We start from the raw sequence: 18,518 nt of genomic DNA on the forward strand, positions 1-18,518 counted from the left end.
GTTTTTTCTCTTTCTATCCGAACGGCTTTATTCTACTCTCATTGCTCACAGCTCTCTTTCGGTGCTCTCTCTGTTCAATATCTGAATGACTCTCTCTCATTGGTCTCGCTCTCTCTGCTCTCTTCGTCTTGTCCCTTTGCTCTGTTGCACCATTGCCCAGAGCTTGGCTCAACTGCACCACCCACAAGTTTCTAGTGGTTCCTTCAGCAACGACAGCCTCTTCTCTCGCCCAATACTCTATTTTGTGCGGCTGTTTGAAAACCCTAGAAAATGTGATTTTGTGCAAGCCACTTGTTTTGGTTTCACAAATTATTTTGTGCGATTTTCCCTGATTTCGTGCTACCCTAAAAATTTTTAGGGTTTTTTTTTATGTGATTTCCCTTGATATTCAACATGCAATAGCCTCTTCTCTCGATTTTTTTATTTTTTATTTTTTATTTCCCCTAATCTTGTACGTGCCTTTAAACTAGACTCTTTTTTTTTTTTTTTGTGGGCTAGAGAATTTAATACTGAAGAAGAGAAATTTTTGGGATAAGATGAGGGAAAGAGAATGCTAGTTGTTTGTATCCTGATCATCTTAGCAAAGAGGCTCACATGTAATTTTATCAGGAAATGAGTCCCGCGGCCAACACTGCTACTGTGGGTCTAATGTTGGTTCGCACACTTTCTGAATGTCTATAAACATTTACTACCTAAATGTCTGTAATTTGGAACTTAAATACACATCACTTTTTCATTTAGACTTGCACCATTGACCTACTCTATACAAAAAGTCTGAAATATTAACCAGAAACCTAGTGTGCAAGTGAAATACAAAAAAAAAAAAATTAAATTAAATTAGCAGGTATGCAATCATGTTTATATATGCATTTAGACTAAATGCACAACTTGTTTATGTATGCCTTTAGACTAGATGTACACAAATAAAAGGTAGGCACATTTATGTATGCCTTAAGACCATATGAACATCACTTGCCAAACAAAATATAATCTCTAGAGATATTCAACATGCAGTAGTCATATATTTTGTTTTATAATCTCTAAAGATATTCAGCATGCAATAGCCATATCATCTCCCATGTGCACTGCATACATACTTTTCCCCATGTGCTGTTTTAGTAACATTTTATCTTTCAATATTTTGTTAAATGATGAACTGTTTAATTGATGAGAATCACTTCTTCACCACACTGTTGGAAAGTGGTGAAGGTGATATTAACAACCCCCTATTGGTAGTGCAAGATTTGATATCCAATCGACACAACCCCAACGCATAAAAAGGAAACAAAATTCTAACGGGATGTGTCATTTACTATAGAAGAAGATACTCTCCTCATTTCAGCTTGACTTAACATTAATATAAACTCTATACGAGGGACTAACCAATCATTCACACAAATATATAGTAGAATTTATGAGTACCATTCCACATATAAAAAACCTAATTGTCAATAACGGTCTATATCCTCTTTGACCAATCGGTAGTCAATTATTCAAAAATGAGTCAATAAATTTTGTGGTAGCGAAGCCCAAGTTGAAGGAATGCATCCAATCGATGCAACCAAGCAAGATAAGGTATAATACTTTTTTCAATATTTTGTGGTTCTAATTATTAAGTATTTGCAATGACATCAATACTAATTGTTCCACTATTTTGTAGATTGATAAAGCAAAAATCTTGTACCAAAAGAACCAAAGACATAACTTTACCATGGATCATTGTTGAAATCTATTGAGGCACCGACTGAAATGGCAAGCACACATAGACCTCATAAAAAAGAAAAATGGGTCAAGTTCAGGTATTACTCCAAACTCAATACTTTTAGGATAAAACATGGGAAATGTGACCGTCGATTGTGAGAGACCTCCGGGCAAGAAGATTGAAAAAGCAAGAGAAAAAGAAAGAAAATGTAATAAAAGATAAAATATAGTAATTAAGGAAGCCTTAGGCCAAATGACAGAAGATATGAGGACTTGAATGATGGAGAGAAGAGAATCACAATTGAAATATGAGAATGAAATATTTGAGTTACTACTTCTTAACAAGAGAAAACTTGATTTGGAAATTATGAACAAGAATAATGGTTCCATGAATGGTGTGCAGCAAGAGTATTTCCATAATTTTCAAATGAAGATCATTGAGGAACAAAGAAATAAAGTCATATCTCGTACATAGTTTGGAATGTAGTGACATATTTTGGATATTTTGTAATTGTTTATACTGTGGTGACATATTTTGGATTTTTTTGTACTGCTGATTGCACCAAATTCTATCATTTTTTTGTACTACTGGTTGTTATCAATGACATGGAAACTATTAGGAACTGTTGTGGAGCTGGTGGTTGCTATTGTAAAGCTGCTATGTCCAACTTTATGTAGCTCAAGTTATATTAAAATCAACTTTATAGATATTCTATTAAGTTGATTTTGATACATGTGATTTATTTAAATCCAGCTCTCTTTCTTTTGGTTGGAAGTTTTTTTTTTCTTTTTTCTTTCACAGCAAGTTAACTACTTCATTAGAAAAAGAAGAATACATAGTCTGTTGTAAGAAAATATTACAAGTCAGGGTAAAGGGGAGTGGTAGATTTCTTTTGGTTGGAAGTTGAATTTATATGGAATTTATTTTGGTTGGCAGTTGAATTTATATGGGATTACATTGTATTAAGTTGTAAATTTGTATAAAATTAAAAATCAGATTTATGAAATTAGAAATCGCATTGCATGAAATTTTTTCGATGAGTGTTGCTGAGTTGGTAGATGATCTATTAAATTTATTGAACCATCTAAATTTATAAGAAAAAAAATTATAAAATAATTAATATTTTATTATTATTTAGTTAAAAAATATATAATCTAGTAGGAATTTTTGTACATATATAAAATCAAATTTTAAAAGATATGGTTGTGCAAATGAAGATGCATAAACTGCTGTAATAGGGCTGAAGCCTTGAAATTATTAGGTATGATGAATCTTATAATATTATTGTAGAATTGCTGACATGATGGGTTTTTATTGGGAGCTGTTAAAGCCTAAGCAATAGACCGACCGTTACAAAGCGCTTGTTAAGTTTATCATCTTTGGGTTTGAGAGAGAACGCGTAACAAAGCAAATAATTTGGATCAACCTTTTGGCCGGAATTCCTGTTAATTACACGGCTAAAGTGGGCAGACTGCCTGCCAATACCCAGACAGCAATCCGCTCCTTCATCATTCTTCGAATTTCTATCATTGCCCTTTTAACCCAAGCTTCATATCACCTTATGTAAAAAAAAAAAAAAAATTAATATTTATAATTATAATTATACAAATACCGTATAATTTTTTTAAAAAAAATTAATACGAAACTTACATAAAAAAAACTAATTTTTTAATTATAAATTCTATTTTTTTCAAAATAATTACGCAGCATTTACACACTTCACAATTGTACATATAATTATTAAAAAAAATCTCATTATTTCTCTCTCTTAGTAGGATACATTTTAATTAATTCTTTATTTATTACTAAAATCAAACATTATTTAAAATGGGTTATGTCAAATAATATGATTAAGCTAAATTAAAGAAACATTAGTACAGATGAAAAGATTGAGACTTGACGCAACTTTCTTATCCAAATACTTCCTGTAATTTACATATAGATAGACAGTATGTGAATATTGCTAGAAATGATATGAGAAAAAGTAAAATAAAAGGAGAATCAATTATACACAATACAAAGATTTATGCAATTTTTTTTTTTTTGAAATAAAGATTTATGCAATTTGATTACGTGTATACATCCATAAAGCTACAAAGGATCTTATTACATATGATAATCAAAGATACATTCTGGTGGCCTTACAAGTAAGTAATACAACATATAATAAATCCTAGTCGTCGTAGAGTAGGGCCAAGATCCAAAATGAGTCCAAAATTTTTTTTTGGAGAGCTTCATTCCCAAGCCCCACAAGGCTTGTCCATGATATGGTCGTTTCAACCCAAGCCTCGTTGAAAATCAATCAAAATATTACATCGGGTACTTATTTGATCGGATCATCAAATCGGATTATCACAAATATATATATATATTTATTTTGATAGTGACAGCCGAACAAATTTCACTTTAAAGTAGACTGCCAACTTTAAATATAGTAGGATCCATAGTGTCTCAATCTTTTAGATTTATAGAAAGAGTTTGTCTTTAGAAATCTTTGTTTATTATGCTGTATCAAAGCTATTGGATAAGAGCCGTAAGAAAAGGGGTATCTTTATATTTATAAAAAAAAAATTTGTTATTCATTATTTCACATACTATATATTATATTTATTTATTTTTTATTTTTTATTTTTATTTCATTACTATTAATTAATTAAATTTTCCTATTCCTTATTTCTACAATATATATTTTTTTAGAGAAAAAAATAAAAAATTATGTGTAGGATATGAAAAATAATAAAAAGTTTTTCTTATAAAAATAAGTACACAAGCTTTAAGCACTGTGATACGGCGGTGAGGCGGGACCCCAGCAAAACCCGCCTGACCAGGGTTCTCAAAACACGCAAAGACATTGGCAAAATGTCAACAATATTACAAACGGTTCTAGTGGGAACAGGACAACTTTTAAAGCAAGTTTGATTAAAGCAAAGGGCACTTTAGGTTTTAAATACACACACTCTCGCTGCCTTCTCTTTCCCACTGTCCCTACGAACAGAATACGCATATATAGCAACACAGAGACATAGAGAGACAGAGAGAGATAGTTGGGTGGAAGATGGCTCAAAGCTCCAGAAGAAGCAAATGGGTTTCGCTGTTGATGCTTCTCTTTGCTCATCCGGCCACTGCAATTCCTGCGGAAGATGGTACCTTTCTCTTCTTCTTGTCCCACCCATGTTGATCTTGTTTCTTCAACTACCTTTTTCTCTCTCAAAGCTAGTTTTCACCTCTCATTAATTTCTGGGTTCCACATAATTTCTGGATATACTCTTGTGGGTTGGTTTTTGTCATTTCTATTTGAGATCTAAAACATGTTGCACTTGCTGTCTTCTACTTCACCTCCTGTGCTGCAATGGGGTTTTGTTTTTGGGTCTGCTCTGGGTTTTTGTACATCTATGCTGGACTGTGCTGCAGTAGGAAATATGAAATGTCCGATTCTTTTAAAGTTCTATAGACGAAGGACTTTTTGCTAGGGAAATATCATCTTTAATATTTCATCAAACAATGAGTTTCCTTCAATTTCTAACATACTTCTCCATTTTTATTCTTCTTTTTCAGTAACTTCAGTAAATAGCAAGTATTTTGTAGAGAGATCCAATGGCCCTGAATAATATAGCTCTGGTTATTGCGTGATTAGGACTAGTTTGAGTAGTAGGGTATACCTTATTTATTAATTTTTATTATTTTATCATTATTTTTAACCAACTTTTCATTAATTTTTACTATTTAAAATCATCTCACTGCCAAACTGCAACCTAAACACTCTCACGGTGGGTTAACTCTACAGTTCTAAATAGTGATTAATTAGGTTGTGTATTATTCCAAATCATTATTGATAGGATACGTTACTTTTTAACTTTTCATCAAAATATTAAACTCATTTTAACTTAAAAAATTAAATTAATATCAAATTAAAAAAGTATACCTATCTCAACACAAATTTTTATTATTCATTATTCAAATCAACTCGTTTCAACGTCTCAAAATAGCTCTTCAAATTTCAATCCCACGGGAATATTCAAGGCCCACCACTTTTTGACCATTTTCGTTGAGCTATTGTTTCAACCAGAGTCAGCAGTGGGTCGAAATTTTCTCCCATGTTGAAGAATGCTCCTCTTTTCCTTGGCGGTTTTCCCAGCTCTCTTTTACCTTGAGGTGTATATATATATATATATATTTTTCGTTTTTTTACGCAGGTACAACCTTGAAGTACTGCTGTTCCAACTAGTGAGTGGTACTAAGAATTTTTAGATCAAGCTACTTTAACATCCCATTACAACTATTTTTTACGACTATCAACAGAAATAAACTTTCTTCCTCTTTTTCATTTTTTCTCCTTCAATCATATTTGACAAAACATCGTTAAAAAGTCATTTTCATTTCAAGAAAATTAAAATATATATATATATATATTGAAACGTACACTTAACGAATATTGTGAGGTTTTTAGGATCCTCCTTTAAAAAGCTTGGGGGAGGAAGGGAGGGACATGTTTGGATTATGTAGTTGATATTTAGGTGGTGTTGGAATAGTAAGATGAGTTGAATTAAATAAAATAGTGATAGAATATTATTTTTTAATATTATTATTTTAAAAATTAAAAAAATTTAATTATTTATTATATTTTATATAAAAATTTAAAAAAATTATAATAATGAGATGAGATTGAACACTTTTATTAAAATTATTTGAATAATTTGTTAATATTAATAAAATTATTTATAAATAATAATATAAATAACAGTGAATAATTTATAAATAATAATAAATAATTGATAAATATTAAATAAAATAATCTAAAAATATCTGAAAACATTATCACATAAGCATAAAGTTATTCCTTGGCTAAAGCCTAAACGTGTCCTAGTGAATAGGTTTGCCGCCGAGTATCATTTCCTAGTGGGGGTAGGGCCTATAAATTTGGCTTCACGTCGCCATCTCGTTCTTTGTCGTATAGGAAATTAGGAATTAGGAAAGAGCAGTTCTTTGTCGAGGATGTAGCTATAGCTCGGTCCCGAGAAGAGCATTTATTTATTTATAAATATTTTTTTAAAAATAAAAAATTTTATAATATTAATAAAAAAATATTTTCTTAATTACCAAGTAAAAAAATAATCGGGATACAAATTCGAGACCCACATTCCACTTTCGGTGGATTTTTAGTGTTTCTCCTAAAGAAATGAAAGAGGGGTATCTCACTATTGTCTCAATATTTTATGTTTTATCAGAAAATATGATACATTTTAATCCTTTTTTATTTGAAAATAATCATATTGTTAAATAAAATAGTCAAACATATTTTATATTTTACATTTAGGAAGGATTTGTGAATTTTCTTTCCATTAACTTAACTTGTTCCATTCTTTTATCTCCATTTCTTTTAGGGTATTGTTCCCATTAATTAGTTCTTTATGTGGTTGCACAGACTTCTATACATCTGAGGCCAATACGTAGATAAGGTTCTTATCCATAGGACATGTTTATATGGTCCCCATTCCCAAAAAATAAATGCGCATAAAATAAACTCATACGATTTGGATCATTGGATGGATGGTCAGAAGGTGTAGATGAATGGTTTGGGGTGAAACATCTCAGTCCGAGAATGTTCTAGTTTGGTTCTTATTAATGAATTGATGCTGGAGGCAAAATGGATGATTGTGTTGAAAAAATATTTAAAGGGGCAGAGTAATAGATTAGTAAAAATAAATTCAACTTAAAAGTTTCAATAATTCTGTCTGCATTAATCTCAAGTACGAGGGCGTGAATGAAGAAGTTGAACGAATTTAGCTAGCACATCAAGCTACACTAAAAAGAGAGGGCTCACAATAGAATTCCAGATGAAGCCCCTCGTCTCCTCCCTGACACACGTTACTACTGCTACTCTGGTGCAGCTGTGAGGAGTTGGGAGTCTTGGGACCAGGATCCTGTTCTTCACTGTCTTGATAGATGACAGCGTTCTTGCATCCTGTACAGGAAGCATGTTTTCACCCGTACGACCTCCTGAACTTCCATATTCTTTGTTTGTCGTGAACCCAGGTTCGTGGCCCATACTTAATAATGCTTTGCGTGTTATGGTGGCCGCTGCATGTGTAATAATTCAGACCAGTTCTCTGTTCTTTAAAAATGGCCTTATGTTCTTCGGGTTGCTACATTGCTAACTGATATTACAGGTACCACTTGGGTCATATGACATAATTTTGAAGTATCAGAAGTATTATTCAACTTATTTGAAAGTTTATACGTTGCAATATGCAAGTTTTTGCTTGAAGATTCATGATTATCTCACATCATTTGATGTCAGATTTCCCAAGGAAACAGTAGAGATAAAATGAAACCATAAAAAGTACACAAAAAATGTATGTATATATATGTGTACATATATTTCCTGCATCTTTATGGCATGATTCCACCATCTTATGTGCATCAGGTCCTGTACCAAACGGTGATTTCGAGACGCCCCCAGCAAACGGGTTCCCGAGCGTGGCCGTGGTAGAAAGAGCCACCACTATCCCGAGCTGGAAATCGAAGGGCACGGTGGAGCTCGTAGAAGCGGGGGAAAAACAGGGCGGGATGATACTCATCATACCAGAAGGTAGACACGCGGTGCGGCTCGGTAACGACGCCGAGATCAGCCAGGGGCTGAGCGTGGAGAAGGGATCCATTTATTCGGTCACCTTCAGCGCCGCCCGCACCTGCGCGCAATTGGAGTCGCTGAACGTGTCAGTGCCGCCGGCATCGCAGACGATAGACTTGCAGACACTGTACAACGTGCAGGGGTGGGACCCGTACGCCTACGCGTTCGAGGCGGATGAGGAAGAGGTGAGTTTGGTTTTTAGAAATCCGGGCATGGAGGATGATCCCACTTGTGGGCCCATCATTGACGATATTGCTATCAAAAAGCTTTTCACTCCCGATAGACCTAAAGGTATTTCTTTCTTTGCCTCTCTCTCATCTTTGGCAAGATAAAAGTCAAAAATCCAAACCTAAAAGCTAAAGTTGTACGGTGGGTGGAGTAACTTTCGCATCATCCAATGTTGTGGGTCTCAATTCTTGGGAAACCGGGCTTGGTGCCGCGTTGTGGTCTGTGTCGAATAGATCGAACCGACATCAAACACATTTACGTACTATGGACAGTTCATACTGACTAGGGGTTCTGCTTCTTGGGTTTGGGAATATATTGTTCACTAGTTACTTAATTTGACATTAGCAGGCTGTATGTCCACACGTGATATGCCACATCAAATCTTCGTTAGATTTTTTTTATTTAATTGAAAAAATTTATAAATCTAAGGATTAAAGTGATAAAATAAAAACTTTGGAGAAAAAAATAAGGAATGATTTTGTTATTGAGAAATGATAATTACAGTAATAAATATATAAGTATTATGTAATTATTTATAAAAAAATTAATCTTTTAATAATAAATTTTATTTTTTTTAAAACGATTATACGGTATTTATAAACTTTGACTTTACGTAGCGTTATTCGTTAATTGCGAAACTGCTTAAATTAAAAGAAATTTAAAATATTAATAATCTTTTGTACTCACTGAATATAAGTCTTCCACATCATTAGTATATTGAAAGTGTTAATAAACGAGATTATAAGTAGATTTTCTCGTTAATTTATCATGTACGGTTCAAAGGGCTTATTGGGGTTTTGTCTCTTCGGTTTAAGAATATAAATATATATATATATATATATATATTTGTTGTTCACAAGTTGCTGAATTTGCTGTGATCTATACAGAAAATGCAGTTATAAATGGCGATTTTGAAGAAGGTCCATGGCTGTTTAGAAACACCTCACTCGGTGTCTTACTCCCCACCAACCTTGATGAAGAAATATCCTCGTTACCAGGTTGGAATGTGGAATCTAACAGAGCCATTCGCTACATAGACTCCGACCACTACACAGTTCCCCAAGGCAAAAGGGCAGTTGAGTTGCTTTCAGGTAAGGAAGGCATAATTTCTCAAATGGTGGAAACAACACCAAACAAACCGTACACCTTGACCTTTTCCTTGGGCCAAGCTGGGGACAAATGCAAGCAGCCACTTGCTGTCATGGCCTTTGCTGGAGACCAGGCTCAAAACACCCATTACACGCCTAATTCCAACTCTTCCTTTCAGAGTGCTAATCTCAACTTCACAGCCAAGGCTGAGAGGACCAGAATTGCATTCTACAGTGTCTATTACAACACGAGAAGCGACGACATGAGCTCGCTATGCGGTCCGGTGGTGGATGATGTGAGAGTGTGGCTTTCTGGGTGTAGTAGAAATGTGTTTGAGGGATTGATGAGTTTGGGGCTTGGCTTTGCTTTTTGGATGTCGGTTTTCGTTATGGTGTAGGGTTTGTGTAATGCAGCAGGTTATGTGTTACCTAATGTGTATGCTTTTGTAAGTTTGGCATGTTTCTATGTGTGGCTTCAGAATTTTGCCATAAATGGGAAATGAGTCGCATATTGTATTTCATCTTTTGATTATAAAGTAGTGTTACGAGTAGAAATAGATCCTTTAAAAGTAAATATATAATTTGATATGACTTCGTATGATAGGTTAGATTTAATTTTGTTAAAAATTAATAATTTTATAATCTAATGTATTATATCAAGATACATCAGTTTGTGTATTTACTAATTTTGTAGAATTTATTTCGAGTAATACTAGATACAAACCTTAAATAAATAAGTTTTATGAAAAATTCTGTCTGTAGTTCGCACTTTGAGACTCCCCACGCATGGCTAGAAACGAATCGTTTTATTAGTAGTCAAAATGCTATAGCTCTATTAAGTGGAGTTAAACACACGAAAGAATTGGGTCCAAAATCATATTTTCATTACGGCTTTCTTGATCTCTCCTTCACCACCTCTAGTCTTGTCAAAATAATCGAAACCGTCATTGACTTCAGATCGAAACACCATTGCCTTCATAACGAGATCATTGTCGCCTTCATCGACGCGAGACCGTTGTCCCATTCCTCAGCTCAACGGGGCCAGTCCCTTCAATCAGCAAGGTAATCTTCTTTCTAGATAAAAGGTTTCAGCTTTTCATGTGAATGCAAAAACAAAAAAAAAAAAACAAAAAAATAATAAAAAAATAAAAAGAAATAGATAAAACCAACAGAATATCAACTTATAATAATAAAAAAAAAAGACAAGTTTTGCCATGAATTATGAACAAAACCAGCATAATATCGAAAGCAACAAAAAAGAATATCTACAAAATCAACGGAAACTTGTGTTGAGTTTGGCTTGATTTCCTGCTGAAAATGTGTTTTTTGGGGCTTGGCTTGACTGTGGCTCAACCGTGGCTCGAGCTAAGGTTCCGCTCGACCTCCACTCGACTGTCCGCTCGAGCGAAATCTTCCAGAGAGTTCTGCTCGACTGTCCGCTCGAGAGAGAAAGTAACCCTAACGTGCGCTCGACACTTCGCTCGACGTCCGCTCGAGCGAATGTTCTGACTAGCGCCTTGTCCTATAAATACATCATTTTCTCTTCATTTTGAGGTGTGTTCAGCAGCCAAGAAAGAGAGAGTTTTGAGAATCCTTTTTTTTTGTATACAATCCTAAGAGTCCATTGAGTGTATTGGGGCTTTAGGATTGAGGATTTTGTGATCAATACTCTTGTACTCCATCTTTTGTTCATAGTGAAATCATTGAAACCGACCCCGACAGTGGACGTAGGCTCACATTAAGCTGAACCACTTAAATCTTGGTGTTTTTTGTGTGATTGTTGTTTATTTTGTTGCTTCCGCTATTATTTACTTCAACTTAGCCTTTGTTTGTTCGGTCCATTCCCAACAAACTGGTATCAGAGCGTCAAAACTCTTTGCAAAATTTTGAGGAATGGCTATGACAAAGTTTGAAGTGGAGAAATTCGACGGTCAAAACAGCTTTAGCTTATGGCGCATCAAGATGAAGGCTTTTTTACGACAACAAGGCTTGTCGAAAGTTTTGGAAGGGAAGGTATCCGAGGATTCTCCTGCACCATCAAGAGAAGAAGATGAGAAGGCACATAGTGTCATTTTGTTGTCACTATCAGATGGAGTTTTGAGGGAGGTTGCCGATGAGGAGACCGTTTTCAGTCTTTGGTCCAAGCTTGAGAGCTTGTATATGAAAAAGTCGCACACCAACCGTTTGTATTTGAAGCAACGGTTATACATGCTAAAAATGAAGGAAGGTACTCCTATCTCTGAACACTTAGATGAATTTAATAAGATTATCATGGATTTGAGGAATATCGATATTAAGCTTGATGATTAGGATCAAGCATTAATTGTGTTGTGTTCGTTGCCGGTATCATTTGAAAATTTTGTAAACTCGATGTTGTATGGTAGAGACACCATCTCTTTTGTAGATGTAAAATCTGCTTTGAACTCTAAGGAGTTGAGAACAAAATTAGGTGTACAAGGCACGAATAATCAAGCCAGTGGTTTGTTTGTTAAGGGTTCATCTAGCAGGGGTAGATCACATGAGAGAAGTTCAGAGAAGAACATGAGTAAATCCAGGGGTAGTTCACAGTCAAAATTTAACAAGAAAAATGTTAAATGTCATTACTGCCATAAATTTGGTCATTACAAAAATGAGTGTTCTAAATTGAAAAATAGAGAGGAAGGCACTAGTTCCTCCAATGCTGTTAGCGTTGCTGATGAAAAGTCTAACGGCGTAGATATTGTTCTAGCAATTAGTGGCTCAAATAGTCGCTATGGTGACAAGTGGGTCATGGACTCAGCTTGTACTTTTCATATGTGTCCCAAGAGGGACTGGTTCACTACCTATGAGTCAGTCAACGGTGGCTCCGTTTTGATGGGAAATGATATGGCGTGTAAAATTGTTGGGATTGGTTCAGTTAAGATTAAGATGTTTGATGGGATTGTTAGGACATTGTCTAATGTTCGACACATCCCAGGTTTGAAGAAAAATCTTATTTCCTTGGGCACTCTTGATTCTTTAGGTTTCCGGTACATCGGTGAAGGTGGAGCTATTAAAGTCAGTAAGAGCTCCATGATTGTAATGAGAGGAGATATGACAGATGGTTTTTATTTCCTTCAGGGCAGTACATTGACAGGTACAGCTGCAGTGTCTGTTTCAGATAATCCAAACCCAGACAACACCCGTCTATGACACATGCGTTTGGGTCACATGAGTGAAAAAGGGATGTCTATCCTGAGTAAGCAGGATTTGTTGTGCAATCAGAAGATAGGAAAACTTGAATTTTGTGAACATTGTGTGTTTGGAAAACAGTGCAGGGTTCAGTTTACTACAGGAGTTCACAGAACTAAAAGTACTGTGGACTATATTCATTCTGATCTTTGGGGTCCATCTTCAGTTCCATCGAAAGGTGGAGCCCAGTATTTGCTTACCTTTATTGATGATTACTCACGGAAGGTTTGGACTTATTTTCTGAAACGTAAGAGCGATGTATTTGCTAACTTTAAACAATGGAAGGTTTTGATTGAAAATCAGACAGGCAAGAAGGTTAAGCGACTCCGAACCGACAATGGTATGGAATTTTGCGGAGGTGATTTTGATGAATTCTGCAAAAATGAAGGCATAGTGAGGCACCGCACAGTGAGACATACTCCACAACAAAATAGAGTAGCTGAGCGGATGAATAGGACTCTCTTGGAGAGAGCCCGTAGTATGCTTTCAAACGCCGGCTTGTCTAAAGATTTTTGGGCTGAAGCAGTCAACACAGCTTGCTATTTGGTTAACCGCTCTCCAGCCACAGCTATTGGTTTAAAAACTCCAAATGAGGTATGGTCAGGTACTCCCTCTGATTATTCAAATTTGAAAGTTTTTTGCTGTCCTGCATATTTCCATGTTAATGATGGAAAACTTGAGACAAGGGCAAAGAAGGGCATATTCATTGGATATGCTAGTGGGGTGAAAGGATTCAGGTTATGGTGTACTGATCCCAAATCACCTAAGTTTGTAATTAGTAGGGATGTAGTATTTGATGAACAATCCATGCTTAATCCGAGGAAGGAGTTTACTGTGTCTACAGGTGAAGAGCAGAGTAATGGCAAGAAGGTGGAGTCACAGGTTGAGGCCTCAAAAGGGATGCCAAACGACACCCAAGATCATGTCACTTCAGATGAGCATGATCCTGATTTTGATGATGGCGCACAGGGTGAGCAAGATTACAGTATTGCTACTGGTAGACAAAGGAGGCAGATCAGACCACCTCAAAGATATGCTCATGCAGATATGGTGATGTATGCACTTACTACAGCAGAGGACATAGATGGTCAAGAGCCTTCCAGTTATTCAGAAGCTGTCAAAAGTAAGGAGTGTGCACAATGGTGCACAGCAATGACTGAGGAGATTGAGTCTCTTCACAAGAACCAAACTTGGAATTTGGTTAAGTTGCCTAAGAAGACGAAAACTGTTGGTTGCAAATGGGTTTTCAAAAGGAAAGAAGGAATCCAAGATGTTGCAGATGCAAGGTACAAGGCACGCTTGGTTGCAAAAGGCTATAGTCAGAGAGAAGGCATTGACTTCAACGAAGTTTTCTCTCCAGTTGTGAAACACAGTTCGATCAGGGTGTTGCTTGCCATAGTGGCAGCACATGACTTAGAGCTTCAGCAACTTGATGTTAAAACAGCGTTCCTGCATGGTGACCTGGAGGAGACCATTTACATGCATCAGCCGGAGGGGTTCATTGTTCAAGGCAAAGAAGATCATGTGTGCAAATTGAAGAAGTCATTGTATGGTTTAAAACAGTCTTCGAGGCAATGGTATAAACGCTTTGACTCTTTTATGATAGATCATGGTTATGTGAGGAGTAGCCATGATTGTTGCGTTTATTATAGGCAGTCATCTAATGGGTCTTTCATCTATTTGCTACTTTATGTTGATGATATGCTTATTGCTGCTAAAAGCATATCTGACATTAGTTTGCTGAAAACCCAACTTAGAAATGAGTTTGAAATGAAAGACTTAGGTGCTGCAAAGAAGATTTTGGGGATGGAGATCCACAGAGATAGGAAAGCTGGAAAGTTGTATTTGTCTTAGGGAAAGTACATTGAGAAAGTTCTTCGGAGGTTTGGAATGTCTGATTCCAAACCAGTAAGTACACCACTTTATACACATTTTAAACTTTCAGCATCCCTATCTCCTTAGACAGATGAGGAGGAACGCTTCATGGCTAGTGTTCCTTATTCCAGTGCAGTTGGCAGTATTATGTATGCAATGGTTTGTACTCGTCCAAATATTTCACAGGCAGTGAGTGTTGTTAGCAGGTACATGGCTAACCCGGGTAGAGCTCATTGGCAGGCTGTGAAATGGATACTCAGGTATCTAAAAGGTACTTCGAACCTTGGTTTAATATTTGATAGAGAAACTGACTACCATTCAAGGGTGGTTGGTTATGTTGATTCTGATTATGCTGGGGACTTGGATAAGAGAAGATCATTAACAGGGTATGTTTTCACTTTGTGTGGCTCTGCTATTAGTTGGAAAGCAACACTACAATCTACTGTTGCTTTATCAACTACAGAAGCAGAGTATATGGCAGCAGTTGAGGCTGTTAAGGAGGCCATTTGGTTGAAAGGTTTGATCAGTGATTTGGGATTACAGCAGGATGCAATTTCAGTATTTTGTGACAGCCAAAGTGCAATACATTTGACCAAAAATCAAATGTATCATGAGAGGACAAAGCATATTGATGTCAGGTATCATTTCCTTCGAGAAGTTGTTACAGAGGGCGTGTTAGAAATTCAGAAGATTGCTACTACTGAGAATCCAGCAGATATGATGACAAAGCCAGTTCCAGTATACAAGTTCAAACTTTGCTTGGACTTAATTGGTGTTCGGGGTATGTGTTTCCCTTAGGGGACTTGGTGGAGGGGTTTCGGTTTCTTGGTTAATGGTTTTTTGTTTAGGCTTGACGGAATTCAAGCCAAGGTGGAGATTTGTTGAGTTTGGCTTGATTTCCTGCTGAAAATGTGTTTTTTGGGGCTTGGCTTGACTGTGGCTCGACCGTGGCTCGAGCTAAGGTTCCGCTTGACCTCTGCTCGACAGTCCGCTCGAGCGAACTCATCCAGAGAGTTCCGTTCGACCTCCGCTCGACTTTCCGCTAGAGCGAAATCTTCCAGAGAGTTCCGCTCGACCTCCGCTCGACTGTCCGCTCGAGCGAGAAAGTAACCCTAACGTGCGCTCGACACTTCGCTCGACGTCCGCTCGAGCGAATGTTCTGACTAGCGCCTTGTCCTATAAATACATCATTTTCTCTTCATTTTGAGGTGTGTTCAGCAGCCAAGAAAGAGAGAGTTTTGAGAATCCTTTTTTTTTTTTTTTTTGTATACAATCCTAAGAGTCCATTGAGTGTATTGGGGCTTTAGGATTGGGGATTTTGTGATCAATACTCTTGTACTCCATCTTTTGTTCATAGTGAAATCATTGAAACCGACCCCGACAGTGGACGTAGGCTCACATTGAGCTGAACCACTTAAATCTTAGTGTTCTTTGTGTGATTGTTGTTTATTTTGTTGCTTCCGCTATTATTTACTTCAACTTAGCCTTTGTTTGTTCGGTTCATTCCCAACAACTTGAAATCCAAAAAGACCAGCAGAACACTAAAGGCAATAAAATTGACTTTGTGTAAATCTTTCCATGCCGATATAAATAAATTTTCCCAATAAATCCTCACAATGCCAATATAAATCTAAAAGAATAATTAAAAAAAAAAGGTTCATTCAAAGTTAGAGGTTTTACGCATCGGCAGCTAGTGGAGGAGAAGATGACGTCGACTATGTCAGATGGAGCTCGGGAAGTGACATTGAAGTTTTACGCTGGCCCGTGTTCTAGTATGGAAGAAAGATAACTTTGGTTTAGTTTGGTATGTTGGAAGGGAAAATGAAGTGAAAGGTATTTTTGACCTTTGAACAAAATTTTAGAGAAATGGTGTAAAACCCTCCTCGTGCGCACATTGGGGACTGCATGTAGCACATTCCAATTTTTATATAAGTCCTTTGTAAAAAAGTAGATTTTATCAATAAAGAATAATTTTTTTTTTTACATTTTTTAAAAATAATGTTATTTTTTTACAATAACTTATATGAGACTTATCTATTTGATATAAATGATTTTTTTATCTCTTTATGATTAAAATAGTTCTCTTTGGTTATAGAGAAGAAGCAATTATCAAGATTAAGCAAATATGCACTCACCAAAATAATTTTAGAAAATACTAATATGTCGTCTGAGTTTATCTTCTCACTTTAATCGTTCATATATTTAATTTTTAATTTTTTTACTTAATCAAAGGAAATGATTTTTAATACGTTGATGTATTTTTTTATTTTATAAAAATATATAAACATAATTTGAAAAAAAAATGAATTTGTGCTAGGCGTACCAGCTGTCATTGCCGGCGGGCGGCAGTCCAGCACTGCTGAATGCTTATATGAGTGCTATCAAATTTTTTCATGATAATTTTTTTCAAACTACAGCTTAATTTATAATTATCTCAAAACCATCCATTCTGTCAATCACTCACCAACCTATAAAAAATATCCTTAAAACTTAAAAATTAAAAAACAAAATTAAGTGTAGAAATTAAAATGAATATTTTTTATTTTTATATTTTTGAAGATTTTTATTCAATTACAATTTTTATTTACTAGTGGTATCTTATTTATGTTTCAATGAACTGTAATTGTCATGTAAAAAAAATGATACATTGCAATTATTTTAGAGAAATATTTTAGTCACAAAGAAATTATATAAAAATAAATTCATAAATTAATGTGACTTAATGCTGTACGTTAAATTGTAAAGTTATTTGATTGAGAAGTAAATTTAACAAATTATATAAAATCACTTTAATTTATAAATTTATTTATGTGTATTATCTTTATTTATGTATCACTTCTCATTATTTGGTACTTTGGTGGCATGACTTTCAAAGTTGAGAGGGTGATTATACTATACAGGGATTTGTGTACTTTTTTCAAAGAAGCAAAAAACTCAAGGACCTCGCTCCAGCTACGTAGGACCCTTCACCAGAAGGCATTTTTATTTTTATTTTTTAAATTTTTTGCTTTTTTCAAACAATTTTTAAATCCCTTAAATATTAAAAAACAAAAATCATAAATTTATTATAAAAATACTTCATTATTAAGTATTTAAGGGGGTAACGATACTCTTATATCTTATTTATTACTGTTTTACTATTTATTTATTTTTATTCCTTGAATCTGAATTAAAAATCTTATAACCCGATTTTCTTGGACCATTGAGAATTTTTACCGATTTAAATTTGATTCAAAGAGTACAAGAAGGTCAATTTTTATAAAATTAAATTTATTTTTAATTAAATTACAAGAATACATTTAGTTGATTGAATTTATTTTTTTTATAGATTATGCAAGAATGTCATGTTCTTGAAGTTTTAATCTAAATTCAAAGAACAAAATAAAAAAAGAAAATTCTTAAATAATAAAATAGTAATAAATAAGATGTAAGAGTATCATTGCCCTTATTCAACACTGTGGCCCAAGTATTACTCAAATGATAATGATAGACTTACTACTTTCTACTACACATAAATTACTACATAATATATTTGAAACTTTTTTTGATTATTTTTTTTAATTATTTTTTAACATTTTTAATTATTAAAAAAATATTTACAATCTCACTAATAATCACTCCTTTAACTATTAAGTAAAAAAATTTAAAAAAAGAAAAAAGTAGATGAGTAATAGGATATAATTCCTATCATTACCCTTATACAAAACTCAATTACTGGCGAAAACCGAAGGACTTTTTTGTAAATCTAACTCCTCGGTTTGCAGCAAAATCCTATCTCATCTTC

The 18,518-nt window shown here is 34.8% G+C and overlaps 1 protein-coding gene and 1 long non-coding RNA gene across 3 annotated transcripts; both read left to right on the top strand.

Moving 5' to 3' along the window:
• LOC122278927 lies at nt 1-2,730 on the top strand. The gene is made up of 2 exons (XR_006229386.1): nt 1-1,575; nt 1,661-2,730. It is a non-coding gene; the product is annotated as an uncharacterized LOC122278927 (long non-coding RNA).
• Nucleotides 2,731-4,653: 1,923 nt separating this feature from the next.
• On the top strand, nt 4,654-10,170 carry LOC122279733. 2 transcript variants are annotated; one of them, XM_043090530.1, is made up of 3 exons: nt 4,654-4,845; nt 8,127-8,624; nt 9,449-10,170. In XM_043090530.1, the coding sequence occupies exons 1-3, from the start codon at nt 4,758-4,760 to the stop codon at nt 10,045-10,047; spliced, it is 1,185 nt and encodes a 394-aa protein (XP_042946464.1). In that variant the 5' UTR covers nt 4,654-4,757; the 3' UTR covers nt 10,048-10,170. The 2 variants fall into 2 exon arrangements, with proteins under 2 accessions (XP_042946464.1, XP_042946465.1); XM_043090531.1 differs by lacking the exon at nt 4,654-4,845 and adding an exon at nt 7,323-7,689.
• Nucleotides 10,171-18,518: the final 8,348 nt, after the last annotated feature.

Source organism: Carya illinoinensis, chromosome 10 (assembly GCF_018687715.1).
Source record: "Carya illinoinensis cultivar Pawnee chromosome 10, C.illinoinensisPawnee_v1, whole genome shotgun sequence".
In the NCBI taxonomy this organism is placed as follows: Eukaryota; Viridiplantae; Streptophyta; class Magnoliopsida; order Fagales; family Juglandaceae; genus Carya; species Carya illinoinensis.

Bases quoted from the DNA above. Each gene is read 5' to 3' on its own strand.
- LOC122279733 (XM_043090530.1), top strand. From the start codon at position 4,758: ATGGCTCAAAGCTCCAGAAGAAGCAAATGGGTTTCGCTGTTGATGCTT. The intron at 4,846-8,126 runs GTACCTTTCTCT...TATGTGCATCAG, and splicing joins TGCAATTCCTGCGGAAGATG to GTCCTGTACCAAACGGTGAT. The intron at 8,625-9,448 runs GTATTTCTTTCT...TGATCTATACAG, and splicing joins CACTCCCGATAGACCTAAAG to AAAATGCAGTTATAAATGGC.